The 26,482-nt window shown below is 48.0% G+C and overlaps 1 protein-coding gene and 1 pseudogene across 1 annotated transcript in view; both read left to right on the top strand.

Moving 5' to 3' along the window:
- Window positions 1-26,482, top strand: part of UBL4A (ubiquitin like 4A) — a 49,929-nt gene that overhangs the window by 13,767 nt on the left and 9,680 nt on the right. The window contains exon 2 of the mRNA XM_063936540.1: window positions 21,219-21,324. Within this exon, the coding sequence (XP_063792610.1) occupies window positions 21,219-21,324 (106 nt within the window). The remainder of the gene's footprint in view (window positions 1-21,218; window positions 21,325-26,482) is intronic.
- LOC134953832 (U6 spliceosomal RNA) lies at window positions 13,556-13,671 on the top strand (annotated as a pseudogene).

Raw genomic sequence — 26,482 nt, 5'->3', positions numbered from 1 at the left:
CTTACCTATCTAAAATAAAAGGGAGAGTGTTCAAACACATCTAATATCAGACACTGAGGTGATTATCACCCGTATTCAGTGAATGTCCCTGTCTCCCGTAGTGTCAAATCATGGATAAACAATTGTGTTCATACAATAACTTATTACTTTTATTTTTCCTTTGCTTAAAAATAATTTCAAGGCTCTATAGTTGCTAATGGAATCACAGCATATTTATGGAATCACAGCATATTTCGTATATGTCTCTAGGACTTTCAGTCCTTATTCAAACGCACGCTCTGTGTAACCATATATATATTGTCTGGTTAAATTTTAAAGGAAAAAGATTTTATACACATCATGCAGTGGCATTGGATTATAAACCACTCACTGGCTACAATTTACATATAAGCCATCACTTTATTAGCTCAGCAGTGTTCCTGATCACATTCTCAGCTTGAATGAAACTTAAGGCCCATACACATTAGACGATGTCGCTCTGTGAGCGACATCGTCTAACGTTTCCCCCTCCTGGGCCGGCCGGTCGGCGGCCGCCTGTACGCACTGAGCGATATGACCGCTCATATCCCTCAGTGACGTCACGCCCCCGCCAGCCCTGCATGAAGGTCGTGGACGACAGTCCACATCCTTCATGCATGCCCTACCGACAGCGACGATCGTTGCCGACCCGCGGGGCCGCGCATCGGTCGTCGCTGGCGGCATACACACTTGACGATAAAATGAGCGACGTCGCTCAAGGAGGGGGAAAATGAGCGACGTCGCTCATTTTATCGTTAAGTGTGTATCACCTTTAGTTGCCAAATGGCAAACTGTTGCAAAGCTAAATATTTTCAAAACACTCTGGTTACAGACAAATACAATGTATGTTTAGCATGTGTCTTTGAAATTAGCAATCATCCTTGAGGTGGACACCATGCGTATGTCATGTGACTCTAAGAAATACAAGTCATAAATGGCATTCAGTTCAAAATCACTCTCTAACACATGCAGAATTGTGGATTTTTCCAATTGCAGAACAACCAATATTGTCTACTGTATATCATGCACCTGTGGTAAATTATATGTGGGGGTTACCACCCGCATGTTCAAGATAAGGATTCTTGAACATGCAGGAACCATTCGCAATGCAGCTAAAGATATCAGGAATTTCAAACAGACAACAACAGAAGCAAGACACTTCCACAAACATCATAATGACGGTTCACATAAAATGAAGGCTTTTGGCCTTGAAAAAATGTAATTGGGCATCAGGGGTGGCAATGCTATGCAAGAGCTCTTAAAAAAGGAAAGTGAATGGACATTTAGGCTGGGAAGTATGGCACCGAATGGAATGAATGAACACATTAATTATACTGTGTTTTTGTAATAATATCTCTATAATATTTCATGGTGAAACTACAATCCCAATGGAGGATGCAGGAAGGATAATTTATCCAGTTATGAAACACTCCAATATATATTATTTTTCCCCCATGCATAACAGAATTGATTTATTTGAGACTATAATCTCATAAATGAGGAATAACAACTTTGTTTCTCTGTGTTTTTTAGGTTTATTATAAATTTCACTGTTTTTCACTAGGGTTTTCTTTTCTTCTCCCCTTTTCCCTTCCCTCTCTTCTTTCGTCTTCCCCTTTTTTTCCCCCTTTTGTTCACATTACACTTATGCATGTGTCTCCATCACTGTTTTGGACTGTAAGGGGTCCTCATCTGCTTCACAGTCAACACCATATAGAAATTGATAATCGTATATACACAACTTGAACAAAAAAAGTTTTAGCACATGTCACTTTTGTTTATATTATCATACTTTATGGTACTCACGCAATATCAAATCCACTAACTTCACTGTTAGGACATATTCACTCCCTCATTCGATTTCACTGGGTATTAATTTTCAATATAAACACAAAGTGTTATACACACAATTTGTTATTTACAAGATGCATAGGAGGACATTTCTTTACATAAAGATGGAAGAAGATATTAATGTCTGCTAGATGAGCACTATACCTATAATCCCAGTGCTCCGTATGTCTATCTTTCCTTTCCTTTAAGTGGAGTTTATTCCCACTTATGATTTAACTACTGGGGGATGACATTGCTTAGGAGGGCGGAGCTTGTAGTGGTATTGTAGCATGGACATAACAATATTTTACGTTCCTCTTAGAAGGGTATATACACACTTTTATGCCTTAAGAGGCATATCCTTTCTTTCATTCAGGAGCTTATGATTTCTGCATGAAACCTATGCATAATTCATAGCCAGTCGTCTCATTTTCCAACAAAAATAAATATGAAAGTCCAAGTAGCAACTACATTTTGATGCAGCTTTATGTTCTTATTTTGGTATCTTAACAAGAGAACATCTCGGTGCAGATGGACACCGAGTATGGCTCTCTAATTATTTGAATCATTTCACGGTAATATCCTCTTCATTAGCTTAAAAGCTACGAACATCCTCCCATACTCATTCAGCTATATTGGCGGTTATCGTAAATGCCTCCAAACTAATTATATGGAATTCAAAACAGCTGAGTGGCCTGGAGGTACTTGAAATAGTGGACAGGCTGGTGATCAAGCACGGTTGTGAAACGTACGTACAGCTGAGATGTTGCGCTCCACTGAACAGCTCCTCTCTGCAGGAGGACGCTGTGTCGGGCGGCATGTGAAGCCGCTACTCAGGATCCGGCATATCAGCCGTGGCAAGCGGCAGTGGTAATCGCTTTTAGAGACGCACTAACTGGAGAGGTTGGACGGGGCGGTATGTGAAGCCACTACTCAGGAGCCAGTGAATCAGTCGCGGCAGAAGGCAGCGGTAATCACTTCCAGAGACGCATTAACTGGAGAGGTTGGACGGTATATGAAACTCCCCTTGAGATGCGGTAACCAGCAATGTCCAGCGTTATTTAAAACTGGGGTTTCCCGTTGGGAGGCATGTAAAACTGTTTCTTGGTAACCAGCAATGCTCAGTATCATCTGGAATAAGGGTATCCCACCGGGTGGCACGTGAAAACACTGCCTGAAAGGAGTTTTAACTGTTATGTCCAGAGGCATGTCAAAACGCTATTCTGATGAATTGACAGTGTGATTTTAGATCTGGTTACGAAGTGGCAGCAGTTTAGCCGCAGGGTGCGGCGCAGCATATACCCCTTTCTCTGACGTCCTAGTGGATGCTGGGAACTCCGTAAGGACCATGGGGAATAGACGGGCTCCGCAGGAGACTGGGCACTCTAAAAGAAAGATTAGGTACTATCTGGTGTGCACTGGCTCCTCCCACTATGACCCTCCTCAAGACCTCAGTTAGATTTCTGTGCCCGGCCGAGCTGGATGCACACTAGGGGCTCTCCTGAGCTCCTAGAAAGAAAGTTCATTTTAGGTTTTTTATTTTACAGTGAGACCTGCTGGCAACAGGCGCACTGCATCGAGGGACTAAGGGGAGAAGAAGCGAACCTACCTGCTTGCAGCTAGCTTGGGCTTCTTAGGCTACTGGACACCATTAGCTCCAGAGGGATCGACCGCATGGAACTGGCCTTGGTGTTCGTTCCCGGAGCCGCGCCGCTGTCCCCCTTACAGAGCCAGAAGCAAGAAGAGGTCCGGAAAATCGGCGGCAGAAGACTTCGGTCTTCACCAAGGTAGCGCATAGCACTGCAGCTGTGCGCCATTGCTCCTCATGCACACTTCACACTCCGGTCACTGAGGGTGCAGGGCGCTGGGGGGGCGCCCTGAGGGCAATATATGACACCTTGGCTGGCAAATCTACATCATATATAGTCCTAGAGGCTATATAGATGTAAAATTACCCCTGCCAGTATTCCAGAAAAAGTGGGAGAAAGTCAGTTGAAAAAGGGGCGGGGCTTCTCCCTCAGCACACTGGCGCCATTTTCTCTTCACAGTGCAGCTGGAAGACAGCTCCCCAGGCTCTCCCCTGTAGTTTTCAGGCTCAAAGGGTTAAAAAGAGAGGGGGGGGGGGCACAAAATTTAGGCGCAATATTGTATATACAAGCAGCTATTGGGAAAAATTCACTCAATATAGTGTTAATCCCAAAATTATATAGCGCTCTGGTGTGTGCTGGCATACTCTCTCTCTGTCTCCCCAGAGGGCTGTGTGGGGTCGTGTCCTCAGTCAGAGCATTCCCTGTGTGTGTGTGCGGTGTGTCGGTACGGCTGTGTCGACACGTTTGATGAGGAGGCTTATGTGATGGCAGAGCAGATGCCGATAAATGTGATGTCGCCCCCTGCGGGGCCGACACCAGAGTGGATGGATAGGTGGAAGGTATAAACCGACAGTGTCAACTCCTTACATAAAAGGCTGGATGACGTAACGGCTATGGGACAGACGGCTTCTCAGCCCGCGCCTGCCCAGGCGTCTCAAAGGCCATCAGGGGCTCAAAAACACCCGCTCCCTCAGATGGCAGACACAGATGTCGACACGGAGTCTGACTCCAGTGTCGACGAGGTTGAGACCTATACACAATCCACTAGGAACATCCGTTACATGATCCCGGCAATAAAAAAATGTGTTACACATTTCTGACATTAACCCAAGTACCACTAAAAAAGGGTTTTATGTTTGGGGAGAAAAAGCAGGCAGTGTTTTGTTCCCCCATCAAATGAGTGAATGAAGTGTGAAAAAGCGTGGGTTCCCCCGATAAGAAACTGGTAATTTCTAAAAAGTTACTGATGGCGTACCCTTTCCCGCCAGAGGATAAGTTACGCTGGGAGATATCCCCTAGGGTGGATAAGGCGCTCACACGTTTGTCAAAAAAGGTGGCACTGCCGTCTTAGGATACGGCCACTTTGAAGGTACCTGCTGATAAAAATCAGGAGGCTATCCTGAAGTCTGTATTTACACACTCGGGTACTAGACTGAGACCTGCAGATAGTGCTGCTGCAGCGTGGTCTGTAACCCTGTCAAACAGGGATACTATTTTGCGAACATAAGACGTCGTCTTATATATGAGGGATGCACAGAGGGATATTTTGCCGGCTGGCATCCAGAATTAATGCAATGTCCATTCTGTCAGGAGGGTATTAGAGACCCGACACTGGACAGGTGATGCTGACTTTAAAAGGCACATAGAGCCTTATAAGGGTGAGGAATTGTTTGGGGATGGTCTCTGGGACCTCGTATCCACAGCAACAGCTGGGAAGAAAATTTTTTACCTCAGGTTTCCTCACAGCCTAAGAAAGCACTGTATTATCTGGTACAGTCCTTTCGGCTTTAGAAAAGCAAGCGGGTCAAAGGCGCTTCCTTTTTGCACAGAGACGAGGGAAGAGGGAAAAAGCTGCACCAGTCAGCCAGTTCCCAGAATCAAAATTCTTCCCCCGCTTCCTCTGAGTACACCGCATGACGCGGGGGCTCCACAGGCGTAGCCAGGTACGGTGGGGGGCCGCCTCAAAAATTTCAGCGATCAGTGGGCTCGCTCACAGGTGGATCCCTGGATCCTTCAAGTAGTATCTCAGGGGTACAAGCTGGAATTCGAGGCGTCTCCCCCCCGCCGTTTCCTCAAATCTGCCTTGCCGACAACTCCCTCAGGCAGGGAGGCTGTGCTAGAGGCAATTCACAAGCTGTATTCCCAGCAGGTGATAGTCAAGGTGCCCCTACTTCAACAAGGACGGGGTTACTATTCCACACTGTTTGTGGTACCGAAACCGGACGGTTCGGTGAGACCCATTTTAAATTTGAAATCCTTGAACACATACATAAAAAAATTCAAGTTCAAGATGGAATCGCTCAGGGCGGTTATTGCAAGCCTGGAGGAGGGGGATTACATGGTATCCCTGGACATCAAGGATGCTTACCTACATGTCCCCATTTACCATCCTCACCAGGAGTACCTCAGATTTGTGGTACAGGATTGCCATTACCAATTCCAAACACTGCCGTTTGGACTGTCCACGGCACCGAGGGTCTTTACCAAGGTAATGGCAGAAATGATGATACTCCTTCGAAAAAAGGGAGTTTTAATTATCCCGTACTTGGACGATCTCCTTATAAAGGCGAGGTCCAAGGAGCAGTTGTTGGTCGGAGTAGCACTATCTCGGGAAGTGCTACAACAGCACGGATGGATTCTATACATTCCAAAGTCACAGCTGGTTCCTACCACACGCCTACTGTTCCTGGGGATGGTTCTGGACACAGAACAGAAAAAAGTGTTTCTCCCGCAGGAGAAAGCCAAGGAGCTGTCATCTCTAGTCAGAGACCTCCTGAAACCAAAACAGGTATCGGTGCATCACTGCACACGAGTCCTGGGAAAAATGGTAGCTTCTTACGAAGCAAAATTCCATTCGGCAGGTTCCATGCAAGAACCTTTCAGTGGGACCTCTTGGACAAGTTGTCGGGATCGCATCTTCAGATGCATCGGCTGATAACCCTGTCTCCAAGGACCAGGGTGTCTCTACTGTGGTGGCTGCAGAGTGCTCATCTTCAAAAGGGCCGCAGATTCGGCATACAGGACTGGGTCCTGGTAACCACAGATGCCAGCCTTCGAGGCTGGGGGGCAGTCACACAGGGAAGAAATTTCCAAGGACTTTGGTCAAGTCAGGAGTCGTCCCTACACATAAATATTCTGGAACTAAGGGCCATTTACAATGCCCTAAGTCTGGCAAGGCCTCTGCTTCAAAACCAGCCGGTACTGATCCAATCAGACAACATCACGGAAGTCGCCCATGTAAACCGACAGGGCGGCACAAGAAGCAAGATGGCGATGGCAGAAGCCACAAGGATTCTCCGATGGGCGGAAAATCACGTCTTAGCACTGTCAGCAGTGTTCATTCCGGGAGTGGACAACTGGGAAGCAGACTTCCTCAGCAGACACGACCTACACCCGGGAGAGTGGGGACTTCATCCAGAAGTCTTCCAACTGTTGGTAAACCGTTGGGAAAGGCCACAGGTGGACATGATGGCGTCCCGCCTAAACAAAAAACTAGATATTGCGCCAGGTCAAGGGACCCTCAGGCAATAGCTGTGGACGCTCTAGTGACACCGTGGGTGTACCAGTCGGTTTATGTATTCCCTCCTCTGCCTCTCATACCAAAGGTACTGAGAATAATAAGAAAACGAGGAGTAAGAACGATACTCGTGGTTCTGGATGGGCCAAGAAGAGCTTGGTACCCAGAACTTCAAGAAATGATATCAGAGGACCCATGGCCTCTACCGCTCAGACAGGATCTGCTACAGCAGGGGCCCTGTCTGTTCCAAGACTTACCGTGGCTGCGTTTGACGGCATGGCGGTTGAATTCCGGATCCTAAAGAAAAAGGGCATTCCGGAAGAAGTCATTCCTACGCTGATAAAAGCCAGGAAAGAAGTAACCGCAAACCATTATCACCGTATTTGGCGAAAATATGTTGCGTGGTGTGAGGCCAGGAAGGCCCCAACAGAAGAATTTCAGCTGGGTCGTTTTCTGCACTTCCTACAGTCAGGGGTGACTATGGGCCTAAAATTGGGTTCCATTAAGGTCCAGATTTCGGCTCTGTCGATTTTCTTCCAGAAAGAACTGGCTTCACTGCCTGGAGTTCAGACATTTGTAAAGGGAGTGCTACATATTCAGCCCCCTTTTGTGCCTCCTGTGGCACCTTGGGATCTCAACGTGGTGTTGAGTTTCTTAAAATCACATTGGTTTGAGCCACTTAAAACTGTGGATTTGAAATATCTCACGTGGAAAGTGGTCATGTTATTGGCCTTGGCTTCGGCCAGGCGTGTGTCAGAATTGGCGGCTTTGTCATGTAAAAGCCCTTATCTGATTTTCCATATGGATAGGGCAGAATTGAGGACTCGTCCCCAGTTTCTCCCTAAGGTGGTATCAGCTTTTCACTTGAACCAACCTATTGTAGTGCCTGCGGCTACTAGGGACTTGGAAGATTCCAAGTTACTGGACGTAGTCGGGGCCTTAAAAATTTATATTTCCAGGACGGCTGGAGTCAGGAAAACTGACTCGCTTTTTATCCTGTAGGCACCCAACAAAATAGGTGCTCCTGCTTCTAAGCAGACTATTGCTCGCTGAATTTGTAGCACAATTCAGCTGGAGCATTCTGCGGCTAGATTGTCGCATCCTAAATCCGTAAAAGCCCATTCCACGAGGAAAGTGGGCTCATCTTGGGCGGCTGCCCGAGGGGTCTCGGCTTTACAATTTTGCCGAGCTGCAACTTGGTCAGGGGCAAACACATTTGCTAAATTCTACAAAATTGATACCCTGGCTGAGGAGGACCTTGAGTTCTCTCATTCGGTGCTGCAGAGTCATCCGCACTCTCCCGCCCGTTTGGGAGCTTTGGTATAATCCCCATGGTCCTTACGGAGTTCCCAGCATCCACTAGGACGTCAGAGAAAATAAGATTTTACTCACCGGTAAATCTATTTCTCGTAGTCCGTAGTGGATGCTGGGCGCCCATCTCAAGTGCGGATTGTCTGCAATACTTGTATGTAGTTATTGCCTAACTAAGGGTTATTGTTGAGCCATCTGTTGAGAGGCTCAGTTATATTTCATACTGTTAACTGGGTGTAGTATCACGAGTTATACGGTGTGATTGGTGTGGCTGGTATGAGTCTTACCCGGGATTCAAAATCCTTCCTTATTGTGTCAGCTCTTCCGGGCACAGTATCCTAACTGAGGTCTTGAGGAGGGTCATAGTGGGAGGAGCCAGTGCACACCAGATAGTACCTAATCTTTCTTTTAGAGTGCCCAGTCTCCTGCGGAGCCCGTCTATTCCCCATGGTACTTACGGAGTTCCCAGCATCCACTACGGACTACGAGAAATAGATTTACCGGTGAGTAAAATCTTATTTTCTCATGCCTATGAACTGCAGTGTCCCGCTTCCCCTTTTACGGAATAATTCTTTTTATTCACAAATAATGCTTATGGTGATAAGAGGGTGGATGAACTGTTCGGGACTATAATTTTCAAGACAGCCCCCCTCTCTCTCTTTTTTTCATGTGCTCTCGAGTGGTCACAAGCCACGGATCACATTTACAAAGCGTATTATTACATCAATTCAAACAAGTGATCTTCAGCTTTAATTGAGTATTCAATATTTATTGGTTTATCAGGTCTACACACTCTCTTTCTTATTTCACAGGTATCCCACCGGTCCCCGCGGCGCATTGCAGCCCTGCAATGCTTAAAGCAACAGGACTGCTCTAACACCGGAGACACGAGGGGATACTGTGGCTTTTTTTCTATCAATCCATCAGTTCCCCTACTCTCACCCTTCTTCCGCTCTTCTGATGAGGATGGGCAGCAGATGGGGGTAACTGTACATTGGATTGTACTATTTCTCTCTACTCCCCACACAAAAGCCTGACACAATTCATAGTAAAAAATTTAAAATTGAGGCCTTATGATAATAAATTAACAGAGGTGCACCTATGGTCCTAATTGACTAAATGTTTTTCAGACAAATCACACTGGTATGACGGTGAAAGATAAGGTGACATTTTGTCCCTCACCGCATACCGTACGTGATAAAGTCCAGATATATGATTTTTCATGTGATAATTCACGGTTTGATATGCTCCTATTGAAATTGAATAAGGAGGTATATGTCTGCCAAAAAAAATGACATTCTACAATATTTATGGGCAATGATATGTTTCAGTGCAATATATTACATGTGATGGGTATAAGTGTCTCTATAAGAAATTGTGAGGCCGTGTGTGGTCTTATTTAGAAACACTGTGGGGAGAAATTAGATTTTGCATTAATCTGCCAGTGGCAACTTAGTTTCATTTGAGCTGAGAATGGGCTCAGGAATACTGCAGAGCTGACAAAGTGATGTGCCATATGAGAATTGTGAAAAAACGTTTAGAGAGTGATTTTGAACCGAATGCCATTTATGACTTGTATTTATTAGAGTCACATGACATACGCATGGTGTCCACCTCAAGGATGATTGCTAATTTCAAAGACACATGCTAAACATACATTGTATTTGTCTGTAACCAGAGTGTTTTGAAAATATTTAGCTTTGCAACAGTTTGCCATTTGGCAACTAAGTTTCATTCAAGCTGAGAATGTGATCAGGAACACTGCTGAGCTAATAAAGTGATGGGTTATATGTAAATTGTAGCCAGGGAGTGGTTTATAATCCAATGCCACTGCATGATGTGTATAAAATCTTTTTCCTTTAAAATTTACCCAGACAATATATGTATGGTTACACAGAGAGTGCGTTTGAATAAGGACTGAAAGTCCTAGAGACATATACGAAATATGCTGCGATTCCATAAATATGCTGTGATTCCATTAGCAACTATAGAGCCTTGAAATTATTTTTAAGCAAAGGAAAAATAAAAGTAATAAGTTATTGTATGAACACAATTGTTTATCCATGATTTGACACTACGGGAGACAGGGACATTCACTGAATACGGGTGATAATCACCTCAGTGTCTGATATTAGATGCGTTTGAACACTCTCCCTTTTATTTTAGATAGGTAAGAAATAAAAGTTAAGTTTTAATACTATTCATTAACCCTCTATATACTATATCACTAATTTTTTCAAAAGAGTGCTCCAAAAAAGGAATTTTCTTTGGGGCTAGTCCCCACAACATTTTTGAATATGAGTTTTTCATAATTCCAGGAGCACCTCCAGCCTGTTCATGACTCAGATAGGATCGTCCTTAGTACCAAGAGTAGCTGGTTTTCAGTAAAAGATGTTCAATAGATATCAAATATCCGGTGCAGGATAATAATTTTAGCTTTTATGCATCCGCTTTCTGGGGAAAATGGTGGTTTCTTACAAAGCAATTCAGTACGGAAGGTTTCATGCAGGCCCTTCCAGATGGATCTGTTGGACAAATGGTCCGGATCGCATCTTCACATGCACCAGAGGATTCGTCTGTCGCCCGAAAGCCAGGATCTCCCTCCTGTGGTGGTTACAAACGTCTCACCTAGTGGAGGGTCGAAGGTTTGGGATTCAGAATTGGATTCTTGTAACCACAGACGCAAGCCTCAGTGGTTGGGGTGCAGTCATACAGTTTCAGAGAAGATGGTCAAGTCAGTAAGTCATCCTTCCAGTAAACATCCTGGAACTCAGGGCTATTCACAACGCCCTTCTGCAGGCCTCACCTCTTCTTCAGAATCAGGCCATTCAAGTCCAGTCGGACAATGTGACAGTGGTAACGTACATAAACCGACAGGGCGGAACGAAAAGCAGAGCCGCAATGTCAGAGGTGTCAAGAATTCTCCTCTGGGCAGAAAAACACGCTGCGGTGTTGTCGGTGATCTTCATTCTGGGCGTAGACAACTGGGAAGCAGATTTCCTCAGCAGACACGACCTGCACCTGGGGAAATGGGTCCTCCACGCAGAGGTGTTCCAGTGGTTGACACGTCGGTGGGGGTATCCACAAATCGACATGATGGCCTCTTGACTCAACAAGAAGCTCAAGAGGTATTGTTCCAGGTTGGGGGACCCACAAGCTGTAGTGGTCGACGCCCTAAGTACTTTGTGGGTCTACTAGCTGGTGTACTTGTATCCTCCCATTCCTCTGATCCCAAGAATTCTCAAAAGAATAAAAAGGGAAAGAGTTCAAGCAATCCTCATTGCTCCAGACTGGTCGCGAAGGGCCTGGTATGCGGATCTTCTCGAGATGCTAATAGAAGATCTGTGGCCTCTACCTCTTTGAGAGGATCTTCTGCAACAGGGCCCGTTCGTTTATATAGACTTACCACGGCTACGTTTGACGGCATGGAAGTTGAATGGCTGATTCTAGCTAGGAGAGGGATTCCTGACAAGGTCATCCCAACTATGATCCAGGCCATGAAGGGGGTAACGTCAAAGCATTACCATTGTTTCTGGAAAAAAAATGCCTCTTGGTGTGAGAGCAGACACTATTCCACGGTGGAATTTCATCTGGGACGTTTCCTGCTTTTTCTGCAGTCGGGTGTTTACGTGGGCCTATGCCTAGGCTCCAAGTTCAAATTTCTGCCTTGTCTATTTTCTTTTAGAAACAAGGAGTCTCTCCCTGAGATCCAGACGTTCTTGAAAGGTGTTCTTCACAACCAACCTCCCTATGTGCCTCCCACGGCACCTTGGGATCTCAATTTGGGTCTGGCATTCCTCCAATCGGATTGGTTTGAACCGTTACAGGAGGTAGACGTAAAGTATCTTACATGGAAGACCGTCACACTGTTGGCCTTAGCTTCGGCAAGGCGCGTGTCGGAGCTGGGGGCGTTGATTCACAAGAGCCCCTACTTGATTTTCCATGAGGACAGAGCTGAACTCAGGACTCGTCAGCAATTCCTTCCTAAGGTGGTTTCTGTGTTTCTTCAAAGTCCTTGGACGTGGTAAGGGCTTTGAAGGTATATGTAAAGCGAGCTGCTCGTCACAGGAGATCGGACTCGCTGTTCGTTCTAAATGATGCCAACAAGATTGGGTGTCCTACTTCAAAGCAGTCAATTGCTCGCTGGATCAGGCTTACTATCCAGCATGCTTATTCCATGGCAGGCTTGCCGATTCCAAAATCTGTACAGGCCCACTCTATTAGGTCGGTGGTTTCCTCTTGGGCGGCTGCCCGGGGTGTCTCGGCATTACATCTCTGCCGAGCAGCTACTTGGTCGAGTTCGAACACGTTTGCCAAGTTTTACAAGTTCGATACCTTGGCTTCTGAGGACCTTCAGTTTGGTCAGTCAGTTCTGCAGGAAACTCAGCACTCTCTCACCCGGCTTGGGAGCTTTGGTACTTCCCCATGGTACTAAATGGATTCCCATTATCCCCTAGGACAGAGGTTCCCAAACGCGGTCGTCAAGGCACCCTGACTGTCCTGGTTTTAAATGTATCCATGCTTGGCCACAGGTGACTTAATTAGCACCTTAGTCATTTTGATTTAACCATCTGTGCTGAGCCATGGATATACCTAAAACCTGGACTGTTGGGGTGCCTTGAGGACCACGTTTGGGACCCTCTGCCCTAGGACGTAAGAGAAAATAGGATTTTCTCCTTCATCCACTAGGGGCCACTGGAGCGTAGTTACAATGGGGATATAGTAGGCAGTAATTGGGAGCTGGCACTTTAAAATTCTCAACCTGTGGCTAGCTCCTCCCCTACTATCTCCCCTCCAAGCCAGTCTTAGTATGTGCCCGATGTGAGCTGGTTCACTTGGGTTTAGCTGAAGAAATTTTTCTTTTTTCTTTATTATTTTATTTTTCTTTCTTACACTCACAGACTGGCAGCTCTGCCACTGCCAGTCTGCACCGTGGGAGCTGCCGGCGGGGTCCCATCGCAGCTGCGTGCGGCTAGGGATGGGCCCCGGCTGAGGGAGACACTGAGCTCTCCTGAGTCGGCGGACACCGCTGCGTGCGGCGCGTGTCGCGGCCACTCCATCCAGCAGAAGATTCCGGCAGCATGGCAGCGGTGAGTATCAAAAATGGCCGGACACCGCTGCGTGCGGCTCGTGTCGGGGCCACTCCATCAGAAGATGAGTACAAAAGGGACCGGACACCGCTGCGTGCGGCGTGTGTCGGAGCCTCGGGGTCGAGTTGGAGTACGCCTAAAGTGTGGTGAGTACAAACATCCCCCCTTGTCACTGATGTATGTTTTATCATGTGTTTGAAGTGCTTGCTTCGGCAGCACTAAATTGGAACGATATAGAGAAGTTTAGCAAAGCCCCTGCGCAGCATGAGCCCTGTGCAAGGATGACATGCAAATTCTTGAAGCGTTCCATATAATCCTGACCAGAATTAAACAGTTTCAGTTTTCAACATAGGTATGGTCCCCTATACTCCAGTCATAGAAGGCTGGAGTGCATCAAAGGCGCTTAATAATTTGAACTTGGCGCCATTATATGGGGGGCGGAGCTTCAGCCCGCTCTGTAAGCGGGCTCAGCGCTCTTCACTACCCGGCTGCAGAAGGCAGCCGGGGGATACACAGTGAGAATAGAAGCTGTATGCCAGAGTCTAAGGAGCATACTTAGCACATTATTATTTGCAAAAGTGAGTCATTATTGCTCACACAGCTAGGCTCCAGACTCTGGCACACAAGGTCACATGGGACTCGGTGCATGAAACGCTCCCCGGCCACAGCTTACAAGCGGCCGGGGAGATACAGGGCGCTTCCCGCTTATGGTAGAGCAGGTTTAAATTTGGCGCCGAAGCGGAGGGGGCGGAGCTAACTCCCGCTCTGTTCGGCGGGCTAAGCGCACTCCGTCCCCCGGCCGCTACAGGACACGCCGCTGCACTGTCACACCGCTCCCCGGCCGCTGCAAGCTCCCTTCCCTCTCCGGGCTGTTCAGGGAGGATAAAGGTAGGATGTGGGGGTGAAGGCTATTCCCGCTTTGCTCAGCGGGCTCCCGGCGGCGGATCGCAGCGTTCACTGCCTCTAGACACAAATCCTGTCTCAGGGGGGGTTTTTAAATTTTCTGTGCAGGGAGTTGCTGACATTCCTCCCTGCAGGAGAGTCCTCTGACAGGCATTTCATACAGGAGCCTGCTCTATTACAGGAGCTGGGGCTCATCTCATAATGATTCAAAAATGTGCACAATTTATTTACCATACATATACTACAGTATTTATCTACCCTAATGGGTTCACATACAGGGTTGGATTCACTGTGGGTGTGTATATATATATATATATATATAGATGTGTATGTATGAATATATATATATATAGATGTGTGGAGGTATGTATATAGATATATGCATACAATGCCGTATATAGGGCAGTGCGGATGGTGTGGTGGTTGGCGTTGCTGCCTTGCGGCATGGAGGGCGTGGGTCTGGTTCCTACCAGTGCCCTACTTTTGTGTAGTTTGTACAGAGGTGTCCACATACATCTTTAAGATAAAACAAACCACTTCCGCAATGTTTTCTAATAACAAAATACCTCCTTGCCACATAACAATTTCCCCCATCTTTTCTCACAGTCTGGTCACCATTTTGAAAAGCCAGCGGAACCTCCGAGAAACATCTGGTGCACCTAAATTTAGCGGTACACTACATACAGTGTGGTCTTCCCTTTATTATTCCTTGGCTAGTTACTAATGCTATTTGTAATTTGGGGAATGCGTGTAAGGCATCAGACAAATAGCGCTGCGGCTCAGTACGCTAGTAGCGGGTATCTGTACAGGGGGACCAGGGTTTGAAAATAAAGAAACTTTAAGGGGAGCCCCTATAGCCTAGGGCTAAGACTCCTGTCCCACAGCGCAGCGCTACTGGTTCAGGTCTCCGCTGCTCCAGAAAGTTTATTTGATGTCGGTCACTATATATTATAGTGCAGACTTTACATATGGCTGTGTTTCTTTAACCCACCTTTTCTCCTCTCACCTGGGATAGTTAAAGAATTCCCTCTTAGGTGTGAAGTATGCGGTGGAGCCATCTGCAGAGCCCTCCACGCGCCTGCAGGACACTCCTGTTGAACAGCTCAGATTATACAGGTAATGTCACTATTAACCAGAGATCTTGTACGTCATTTCACCTCTCCAGGTTTCTAAAGGAACCTTGCTAACCTTCCAGGTTACAATACTAATGATGTCTGTTTTCTGTGGAGTCTGAACCAGTGTCTCAGAATATCCAGGTGCATTATACAGCAGTTCGTCTGGTACTGCAGGTAAAGGAGGCGGACACGTCAAGTCCATCAGGGTTCGACGCCAATGACGAAATGACAGCGACTGGCCCAGTCTCGGATGAGCTGGGCAGGCTCCGGTAGGCGGCCGTCAGACACCCGAACACACAAAATCAGGTATCAAACAATGTTTGTTTTCCCTACCCTCTTCCCACAGTCGTCAGGAGATGGTATCAGAACCTTTCTAGGATATACCCCTCGATGTACCGCCGGTCCAACAAGCTGCCGTTTTCCTGAGCAACCTTGTTCAGGGACCCATCGAAGACATATACGGCAGCATGTTTCTACCTTGTCCGGAACAGGTAGGTTGTGGAACAATTGTCCTCTAGGTTACAGGATGTTTCACATCAGGATCAATTGATACTTTGGTACAGGTCCGAATCACGATTCTGCTCTATGATCTTTGAAGGTCACCACGTCTGCAGACTCGGACCCTGCATTTTCGCTTGGGCTGTCTTAAACCGTCGACCTCTGGGGCTGCGACTGTGACAGGTGAACATGTAATCCTACGGGGCAGATGGTTCAGGGGAAGGAACTTTCTGCAGGATTTCTTGAACCATTGGAGGTAAGTCCACTTTGCTTTCTCCTAATACTGCCCCAGCTCCAAGACAGACCGTTACCGGTCTTTCCTTTAGATTTTTCCGTGACCCTTCGGAAACTTTCGACTCCACACGGGCGATATTTCAGTCGCCAGGGGATCTCAAAAAAAAAAAAAAAAAAAAAGAGCTGAAGCAGAGGTTCAGCATCATCCTTATAAACCCACTACAGGTCAGACTTTCCTACCACCTGGAGGGTCCCAGGGTAGGCGCAGGTCGGTGGTCCTATGGGAAGAACTGAGAAGGCTGGGGCAAACTAGATTTCGGAACAACCATCTCAGGAGTCCCTCGGCAGGGGGCGGCCGATTTACGATGACAAGAGTCATACTGCAGGCGGCGCTCCATATGCTTCTAACCGCAAAGAGTGTTGATCCCTGTTTTTCACATATCATTTGAATCGGGACAGTTCTCAGGCCTTTGTTTTCTTCTCACGTTCCGAAGCCAGTTGGCTCGGCCAGACCTATTCTGGCCTTACAATCCTTTCAGTCTGTGATTGCTATTTTTTTTTTGAACAAGAAAGGGAGTTTTTACGTGTCCCTTGTCTTCAGAGATGCCTGTTTACTGATTTCAGTTGGACGGGCTTTTCTCAGATTCACATTACAGGATTCTCATTTTCACTGTCAGTCCTTTCCTCTCGGTATCTCTTCCGCTCCCACAGAGTTCAGGAAGATCACAGAATAACTCTTTCAAGGGCAGAAGGTGACGTTGGTTCCCTAAATGGACAATCTACTGCTGCTTTCCCACTCTGTACATTAGGTGGCTTCTGAATATCCGGAGGATCCAGGAGCTTATGGTTCAACACAGATCCAATTTATGCTCCTCATAGACGTTTCTCAACTTGGTCCGTCAGAGGATTTTTCCTTCCTCGGCACCAGGTACTCTATTCCTTCAGTCAAGTTGCGACGCAAGGAGTGGTCGCCTCCATTCCTCTCTGAGCGGGGGACAACATTCCTCTCTGAACGGGGGACAACATCCCTCTCTGAGCGGGGGACAACAATCTTCTTTCCGGGTCAAGCCACCAGGTCAGACTCCCGGGGGAGAAAACATTCCCCGGAGTTTTGTCAGCTGGTCCGCTGTGGGCGGAGATTTCGGATCGACCTCAGGGCGTTCTGACTGACTTTTTAACCCTTTACTACTCTCGGGCGTGAGCTCGGGCAGTAGCCGAGGAGGCCCTCAGGGCTCCGGGGAGTTTTCTGGTTATTCTATCCGGCCTCCCTTTTTAATTTCTACCTCCGGTTCGGTAACACAGGAGGGGATTATGCGTGCTAGTCCTCTCGGTGGCTCTGGTTGGGCCACAGATGTCTTGAAGATACAGATACACCTGTTGTCAGTAGAGGAGCCTATGCTACTACCTCGACTGGACTGTCCACTTCAACAACTTTTCCTTGTTCAATCTTACACTGGTTCCGTGTAACCGTGTGACTGTTCACGAGACCTCAGAAGGGAGTAGTTCCCTAGGTTGGTTAGGCCTACCGGGCCCCGATTTCAGAAGTCTGTTACCTCTTCTCGCTTTTGCCACTTTTGGAAAACTGTATCGGACATAATAAGCATAAAAGGGGTTTTCCCCTTCTTTCAGTTACCATTCAGCCGTCATCTTTGGTTTCTCTGGGAGGTTTTGCTCCGCTGCGCTTCATACCACACTGACCTGAATTTTAGGTCTCTGTTTTTTTCGGTTTTCTTCCAAAAGAGATTAGCCTAGCGGCCGTAGGTTCGGCCTCTTTTTCAGGGAGTGCTCTATGGCATCTCCCCCGGCTGAGTTTCGGTCTCAGCGGTCGTTTCTTCCTGAGGGGATGTCCATTTTTCCGACAAATCTGACACTAGTGTTTTTTGGTCCTCTTTGAATGTTGTCATGGCTCGCCGACTCTCCCTACAGAGGTCTTCGGCTATTCGACAAAGTGTTTTCTTCTTGGTGCTGTACAATGCTCCCGTGCTAAATAGCCGGGGTCCCAACATACGCTGGGCCGTTGGATACATCTAACCATCAGACAGTCTTCTTGGAGGTTGCTAGGGAGCCTCCGTATTCCATTTCAGCGCACTTAACGCGCGTGGTAAGACCTTTGTGGGCGGCTGCCCGTGGGGTCTCCATAAATAGTTTGTCGGGCGGCTACTTGGTCGGACTGACATTCCTATTGTCAAATTCTACAAGTTTGACACTTTTGCGGCCTCTGCATCACAATTTGGCCGAGCAGTTTTTACAGGACTCGCAGCGCTCTCCCGCCCGTTTTTGGGAGCTCTGGGACGTCCCCATTGTAACTACGCTCCAGTGGCCCCTAGTGGATGAAGGAGAAAACAGGATTTTGGTACTTACCGATAAATCCCTTTCTCCGATTCCACAGGGGCCACTGGACGCCCGCCCAGCGCTGTTCCTCCTTGTTTTTTGCTTAACGGTTTGCAGATCACCATATGACTGCTTGTTGAGTTCAGGCTAGCCTGGTTTTTTGTCAGGTTCTGTTCCAGGTTTAGTTTGGGTTATCCTGGTTTACAGGGCGTCATTAACCTCCTCTACCTTAAGGTTTGTTTATTCCATCTCTCATCGGGCACAGTTTTACGTAGACTGGCTTGGAGGGGAGATAGTAGGGGAGGAGCTAGCCACAGGTTGAGAATTTTAAAGTGCCAGCTCCCAATTACTGCCTACTATATCCCCATTGTAACTACGCTCCAGTGGCCCCTGTGGAATCGGAGAAAGGGATTTATCGGTAAGTACCAAAATCCTGTTTTAATTACCTACCGGTAAATCCTTTTCTCGTAGTTAGTAGGGGATACAGGGCGCCCGCTCAGTGCTTCGTTCTTCCTGCACGATTACTTGTTTAACTACTGTTGTTTGGTTCAGCTGTTGCTGTACCGGTTTTCAAGTTTGGTTAGCATGGCTTTCTCTTGTTCTGGTTGTGCTGGTTCGAAATCTCATCACTTTCCTTATCTATATCCTTCTCTCAAAGTATGTCCGTCTCAGTGCCGTAACTAGGTATTTTGGCGCTGTGTGCAAGAAATGGCATTGGCGCGCCCCCCCCCCCCCTACGCAAGACAGGAGCAGTGCGCGCCTCAGGCACGCAAAAAATATATAGGGGCGTGGCTTCGTGGGGAAGGGGCGTGGCCACAAAATAATGCCAATTCATACTACGGTGCATAGTAGTCTCCATTATTCAAATTACGCTGCACAGTAGAGCCACTACACCGGGTAGAGCCCCTTTTTACAAATTACGGCAGAAGGCATGCCTTTTTACACATTACGGCAGACAGTGTCCCCCTTTTTCCACATTACGGCAGACAGTCCCCCTTATTACACATTACGGCAGACGGCATCCCCTTTTTTACACATTACGGCAGACAGCGTCCCCCTTATTACACATTACGACAAACAGCGTCCCCCTTATTACACATTACGGCAGACAGTCCCCCTTATTACACATTACGGCAGACGGCATCCCCTTTTTTACACATTACAGCAGACAGCGTCCACCTTTTTACACATTACGGCAGACAACGTCCCCCTTTTTACACGTTACGGCAGACAACGTCCCCCTTTTTACACATTACGGCAGACAACATCCCCCTTTTTACACATTACGGCAGACAACATCCCCCTTATTACACATTACGGCAGACAGCGTCCCCTTTTTGTACACATTATGGCAGACAGCGTCCCCCTTTTTACACATTACGGCAGCCAGTCCCCCTTTTTACACATTGCGGCAGACAGTCCCCCTTTTTACACATTGCGGCAGCCAGTCCCCCTTTTTACACATTGCGGAAGACAGACACCAGAGAGAGAGAGAGAGAGAGAGAGACAGAAGGGGAGAGAGAAAGAGAGAGAGCTATATACTTACCATCTCTCAGGCTCCTCGTGCTGGCAGAGATCCTGGGCAGCCGCAGTGGAGAAGGAGGAGGAGGGAGGGGGACTTGAGCCGCAGCAGCGCTATGTCATTGGTAGCGGCGCAGCTGCAGCACTCCCCTCTCCTTCCGTATTGGCTGGCCGCAGCTGAGAATGCTGGGATGCGGGTACCGCATCCCAGCATTCACAGCAGCGCCGGGCAGCCAGTACAGAAGGAGAGGGGAGTGCTGCAGCGGCGCAGCTACCAATGACATAGCGCTGCTGCGGCTCAAGTCCCCCTCCTTCCTCCTCCTTCTCTGCCTCCGGTGCTGCTCTCTCCTACACAGCGCGGCGCACGGCACCCAGCAGAGGCGGCATGTAATGAGTCAATTTGACTCATTTCATGCCGCTCGCCGTGCGCCCTCAGTGTAACTGCGCTGTGTGCCAGGCACACCTGGCACATAGGTAGTTACGGCGCTGGTCCGTCTCCTCTGGCACAGTTTCCTAGACTGAGTCTGGTAGGAGGGGCATAGAGGGAGGAGCCAGCACACGTTATCAAACTTCTATAGTGCCTATGGCTCCAAGTGGACCCGTCTATACCCCATGGCACTAAATGGATTCCCAGTATCCCCTACGGACTACGAGAAAAGGATTTACCGGTAGGTAATTAAAATCCTATTTTTCTTTTAAAGGTGGCAAACCTGTATGGTAGAATATACTGTACCTAATGGTTCTGCCCCCTGCCCCATTGCAAACCACACATTGCAGAGAAATACCCCCAGTTCAAACCACCTTTCCCTCTACACCATACTTACCTACCTGTTTTAGCCTTCCCTCCAGGAGATTCTGCATCTGTGTTCCAAGGGGCAGCTGCTTCGGGTGTGACAATGGGATTTGTGTCCACAGCCCCTGCTTAAAATGCCACCATTCATTGCGTTTAGCAGCAGAGAGTAATGGTGACATTTCCAGTGAATCAAGGCCCTGCCCACTGCAGTGGGGTAGTGACGGGATGCGAGAGAGTCGTCTTCTCTCCAGGCAGTAATCTCAGACTGTAGCAAGTATGCGCGACACCCCTTCCCACATCATTTGTAGGTTGGATGTAAGAATGTGAGAGGGGTAAAGAGAGTTGTATTTTGTTTCATCCTAAAATCAGAAATATTTTTATTTTGCTTTGTGTGCTGAACACCTGTATGCCAGATCTCATATTCTAGACCAACAACATTTCACAAGTCTTTTGTTTTCAATGTGACAGGTCTCTGAGAGTGACACCATTCTTGCAGTGAAGAGACTGGTGGAAGAGAAGCTGCAGGTGCCAGTGTCGCAGCAGCGGTTGTTGTTCAGGGGCAAAGCCCTGTCAGGTATAGTACCAATCGCTAGATTTTATACATTTTAATAAACCCTTTTTCTCTTACGTCCAAGAGGATGCTGGGGACTCCGTAAGGACCATGGGGATAGACGGGCTCCGCAGGAGACATGGGCACTTTAAGAAAGACTTTAGGACTTGGGTGTGCACTGGCTCCTCCCTCTATGTCCCTCCTCCAGACCTCAGTTGATTACTGTGCCCAGTGGAGACTGGGTGCTTTTCAGTGAGCTCTCCTGAGTTTTCTGATAGAAAGTATTTTGTTAGGTTTTTTATTTTCAGGGAGCTCTGCTGGCAACAGACTCCCTGCATCGTGGGACTGAGGAGAGAGAAGCAGCCCTACTCTCTGAAGATAGGTCCTGCTTCTTAGGCTACTGGACACCATTAGCTCCAGAGGGATCGTACGCAGGATCTCGCCCTCGCCGTCCGTCCCGGAGCCGCGCCGCCGTCCTCCTCACAGAGCCTGAAGGTAGAAGCCACGTGAGTATGAGAAATTAGAAGACATCAGAGGTGGCAGAAGACTTCACTGTTCTTTGCTGAGGTACCGCACAGCACTGCAGCTGTGCGCCATTGCTCCCATTCACCTCACATACTCGGTCACTGTAAGGGTGCAGGGCGCAGGGGGTGCGCCCTGGGCAGCAATTTAACCTCTCCTGGAAAAAGAAGGGTATATACAGCTGGCCACTGTATATACCCACGAGCCCCCGCCAAAGTTTGTAATTTAGAGCGGGACAGAAGCCCGCCGCCGAGGGGGCGGGGCTTCTCCCTCAGCACTCGCAGCGCCATTTTTTCTCCACAGCACCGCTGAGAGGAAGCTCCCCGGACTCTCCCCTGCTTAGATCACGGTGACAAGAAGGTTTTAAAGTAGAGGGGGGGCACATAACTGGCGCATTGAGCATAAAAGCGCTATCTGGGTAAACATACATATTGTGTTTTTGTCCTGGGTATTATAGCGCTGGGGTGTGTGCTGGCATACTCTCTCTCTGTCTCTCCTAAGGGCCTTGTGGGGGAACTGTCCTCAGATAAGAGGGTTCCCTGAGTGTGTGGTGTGTCGGTACGTGTGTGTCGACATGTCTGAGGTTGAAGGCTTTTCGAGGGAGGAGGAAGAGCAAATGAATGTGGTGTTGTCGTCGACGGCACCGACACCTGACTGGATGGATATGTGGAATGTTTTAAGTGCCAATGTAAATTTATTGCACAAAAGATTGGATAAAGCTGAGGCTAGGGAACAGTCAGGGAGTCAACCCATGCCTGTACCTATGTCGCAGGGACCTTCAGGGTCCCAAAAGCGCCCACTATCCCAAATAGTTGACACGGATACCGACACGGATTCTGACTCCAGTGTCGAATATGATGATGCAAAATTACAGCCAAAAGTGGCTAAATGTATTCGATATATGATTATTGCAATAAAAGATGTTTTGCATATCACAGAGGAACCTCCTGTCCCTGACATGAGGGTACACATGTATAAGGGAAAGAAAACTGAGGTAACTTTTCCCTCCTCACATGAGCTGAACGAGTTATGTGAAAAAGCTTGGGAATCTCCAGACAAGAAACTGCAGATTCCCAAAAGGATTCTTATGGCGTATCCTTTCCCGCCAATGGACAGGATACGGTGGGAATCATCCCCTAGGGTGGATAAAGCTTTGACACGCTTGTCCAAAAAGGTAGCGCTGCCTTCCCAAGATACGGCTACCCTCAGGGATCCTGCGGATCGCAAGCAGGAAGTTACCCTGAAGTCCATTTATACACATTCAGGTACCTTACTCAGACCGGCTATTGCGTCGGCATGGGTGTGTAGTGCTGTAGCAGCATGGACAGATACCTTATCAGCGGAATTTGATACCCTGGATAAGGATACCATCTTATTGACCCTAGGACATATAAAAGATGCTGTCTTATATATGAGAGATGCTCAAAGAGACATTGGTCTATTGGGTTCGAGAATCAACGCTATGTCGATCTCTGCTAGAAGAGTCCTTTGGACTAAACAATGGACAGGTGATGCCGACTCAAAAAGGCATATGGAGGTTTTACCTTACAGGGGTGAGGAATTGTTTGGGGAAGGTCTCTCGGACCTGGTCTCCACTGCTACGGCAGGCAAATCAAATTTTTTACCTTATATTCCCTCACAACCTAAAAAAGCACCGCATTATCAAATGCAGTCCTTTCGATCAAATAGAAACAAGAAGGGCCGTGGATCGTCCTGTCTTGCCAGAGGTAAGGGCAGAGGGAAAAAGCTGCACAACACAGCTAGTTCCCAGGAACAAAAGTCCTCCCCGGCCTCTGCTAAATCCACCGCATGACGCTGGGGCTCCACTGAGGGAGTCCGGCCCAGTGGGGGCACGTCTTCGACTTTTCAGCCACATCTGGGTTCACTCACGGGTGGATCCCTGGGCAATAGAAATTGTTTCCCAGGGTTACAAGCTGAAATTCGAAGAGGTGCCCTCTCGCCGGTTTTTCAAATCGGCTCTGCTTACGTCTCCCCAGGAACGGGAGATAGTGTTAAATGCAATAGACAAATTGTATCTTCAACATGTGGTGGTCAAGGTTCCCCCGCTTCAACAGGGCAGGGGATATTACTCAACCCTGTTTGTGGTCCCGAAACCGGACGGTTCGGTCAGACCCATTTTAAATTTAAAATCTTTGAACCTATACTTGAAAAGGTTTAAATTCAAGATGGAATCGCTCAGGGCGGTCATCGCAAGCCTGGAAGGGGGAGATTTTATGGTATCTCTGGACATAAAGGATGCATAACTTCATGTTCCCATATATCCACCTCATCAGGCATACCTGAGATTTGCGGTACTGGATTGTTATTACCAATTTCAGACGTTGCCGTTTGGGCTTTCCACGGCCCCGAGAATTTTCACCAAGGTAATGGCGGAAATGATGGTGCTCCTGCGCAAGCAAGGTGTCACAATTATCCCTTACTTGGACGATCTCCTCATAAAAGCGAGATCAAGAGAAAAATTACTGAAAAGCGTGTCACTTTCACTGAAGGTGTTACAGCAACACGGCTGGATTCTCAATATCCCGAAGTCGCAGCTGGTTCCTACGACTCGTCTACCCTTCTGATTCTGGATATGGACCAGAAAAGGGTGTATCTGCCGATAGAAAAGGCTCAAGAACTCGTGACTTTGGTCAGGAACCTATTGAAACCGAAAAAGTTGTCAGTGCATCACTGCACGCGAGTCCTGGGAAAGATGGTGGCATCTTACGAGGTCATTCCCTTCGGCAGGTTCCATGCACGGACCTTCCAATGGGACCTACTGGACAAATGGTCCGGGTCGCATCTACAAATGCATCGGTTGATAACCCTGTCCCCCAGGGCCAGGGTGTCTCTCCTGTGGTGGCTGCAGAGCGCCCACCTTCTGGAGGGCCGCAGATTCGGCATTCAGGACTGGGTCCTGGTGACCACGGACGCGAGCCTCCGAGGTTGGGGTGCAGTCACGCAAGGAAGGAATTTCCAGGGTCTGTGGTCAAGTCAGGAGACCTGTCTTCACATCAACGTCCTGGAGCTGAGGGCCATATTCAATGCCCTTCGTCAAGCGGAGACTTTGCTTCGCGACTTACCAGTTCTGATCCAGTCAGACAACATCACCGCAGTGGCTCATGTGAACCGCCAAGGCGGCACAAAGAGCAGAGTGGCAATGGCGGAAGCCACAAGGATTCTGCGCTGGGCGGAAAACCATGTAAGCGCCCTATCAGCAGTGTTCATTCCGGGAGTGGACAACTGGGAAGCAGACTTCCTCAGCAGGCACGACCTGCATCCGGGAGAGTGGGGACTTCATCAGGAAGTCTTCACACAGATTGCAAACCAGTGGGGCCTGCCCCAGATAGACATGATGGCGTCCCGCCTAAACAAAAAACTGCAAAGGTATTGCGCCAGGTCAGGAGACCCTCAGGCGGTGGCGGTGGACGCACTAGTGACACCGGTGGTGTTCCACTCAGTATATGTGTTTCCTCCTCTTCCTCTCATCCCAAAGGTGTTGAGGATAATAAGAAAAGGAGGTGTTCGGACAATTCTCATTGTTCCAGATTGGCCACGAAGGGCCTGGTATCCAGAATTGCAGGAGATGCTCACAGAAGATCCGTGGCCTCTTCCTCTAAGACAGAACCTGTTGCAACAGGGGCCCTGTCTGTTCCAAGACTTACCGCGGCTGCGTTTGACGGCATGGCGGTTGAACGCCGGATCCTAGCGGAAATGGGCATTCCGGATGAGGTCATTCCTACTCTAATAAAGGCTAGGAATGATGTGACAGCTAAACATTATCACCGTATATGGCGAAAATATGTTTCATGGTGTGAGACCAGGAATGCTCCTACGGAAGAATTCCATCTGGGCCGTTTCCTTCACTTCCTACAAACTGGAGTGGATTTGGGCCTAAAATTAGGCTCCATTAAGGTTCAGATTTCGGCATTATCCATTTTCTTTCAAAGAGAATTGGCTTCGCTTCCTGAAATACAAACTTTTGTAAAGGGAGTGCTTCATATTCAGCCCCCTTTTGTGCCTCTGGTGGCGCCTTGGGACCTTAACGTGGTTTAGAGTTTCCTTAAGTCGCACTGGTTTGAACCACTTCAGACAGTAGAGTTAAAATATCTCACTTGGAAGGTGGTCATGTTGTTGGCCTTAGCTTCGGCTAGGCGAGTGTCAGAATTGGCAGCTTTGTCCCACAAATCCCCTATCTAGTTTTCCATATGGATAGGGCGGAATTGCGGACCCGTCCTCAATTCTTGCCTAAGGTGGTGTCATCCTTTCATATGAACCAACCTATTGTGGTGCCGGTGGCTGCACAGGACTTGGGGGATTCCGAGTCTCTGGATTTAGTCAGGGCTTTGAAAATTTACGTGGCCAGGACGGTTTATCCTGTATGCAGCCAACAAGGTTGGCGCTCCTGCTTCAAAGCAGACTATTGCTCGCTGGATCTGTAATACGATTCAGCAGGCGCATACGGCGGCTGGATTGCCGTTACCTAAATCGAAGGAAAGTGGGCTCTTCTTGGGTGGCTGCCCGTGGGGTCTCGACTCTACAGCTGTGCCGAGCGGCTACTTGGTCAGGGGCAAACACGTTTGCAAAATTCTACAAATTTGATACCCTGGCTGAGGAGGACCTCCTGTTTGCTCAATCGGTGCTGCAGAGTCATCCGCAC

Source organism: Pseudophryne corroboree, chromosome 8 (genome assembly GCF_028390025.1).
Source record: "Pseudophryne corroboree isolate aPseCor3 chromosome 8, aPseCor3.hap2, whole genome shotgun sequence".
NCBI classification, from domain to species: domain Eukaryota; kingdom Metazoa; phylum Chordata; class Amphibia; order Anura; family Myobatrachidae; genus Pseudophryne; species Pseudophryne corroboree.
Note: the sequence above shows the minus strand (reverse complement) of the source record. Positions and strands in the feature narration are given on the sequence as shown.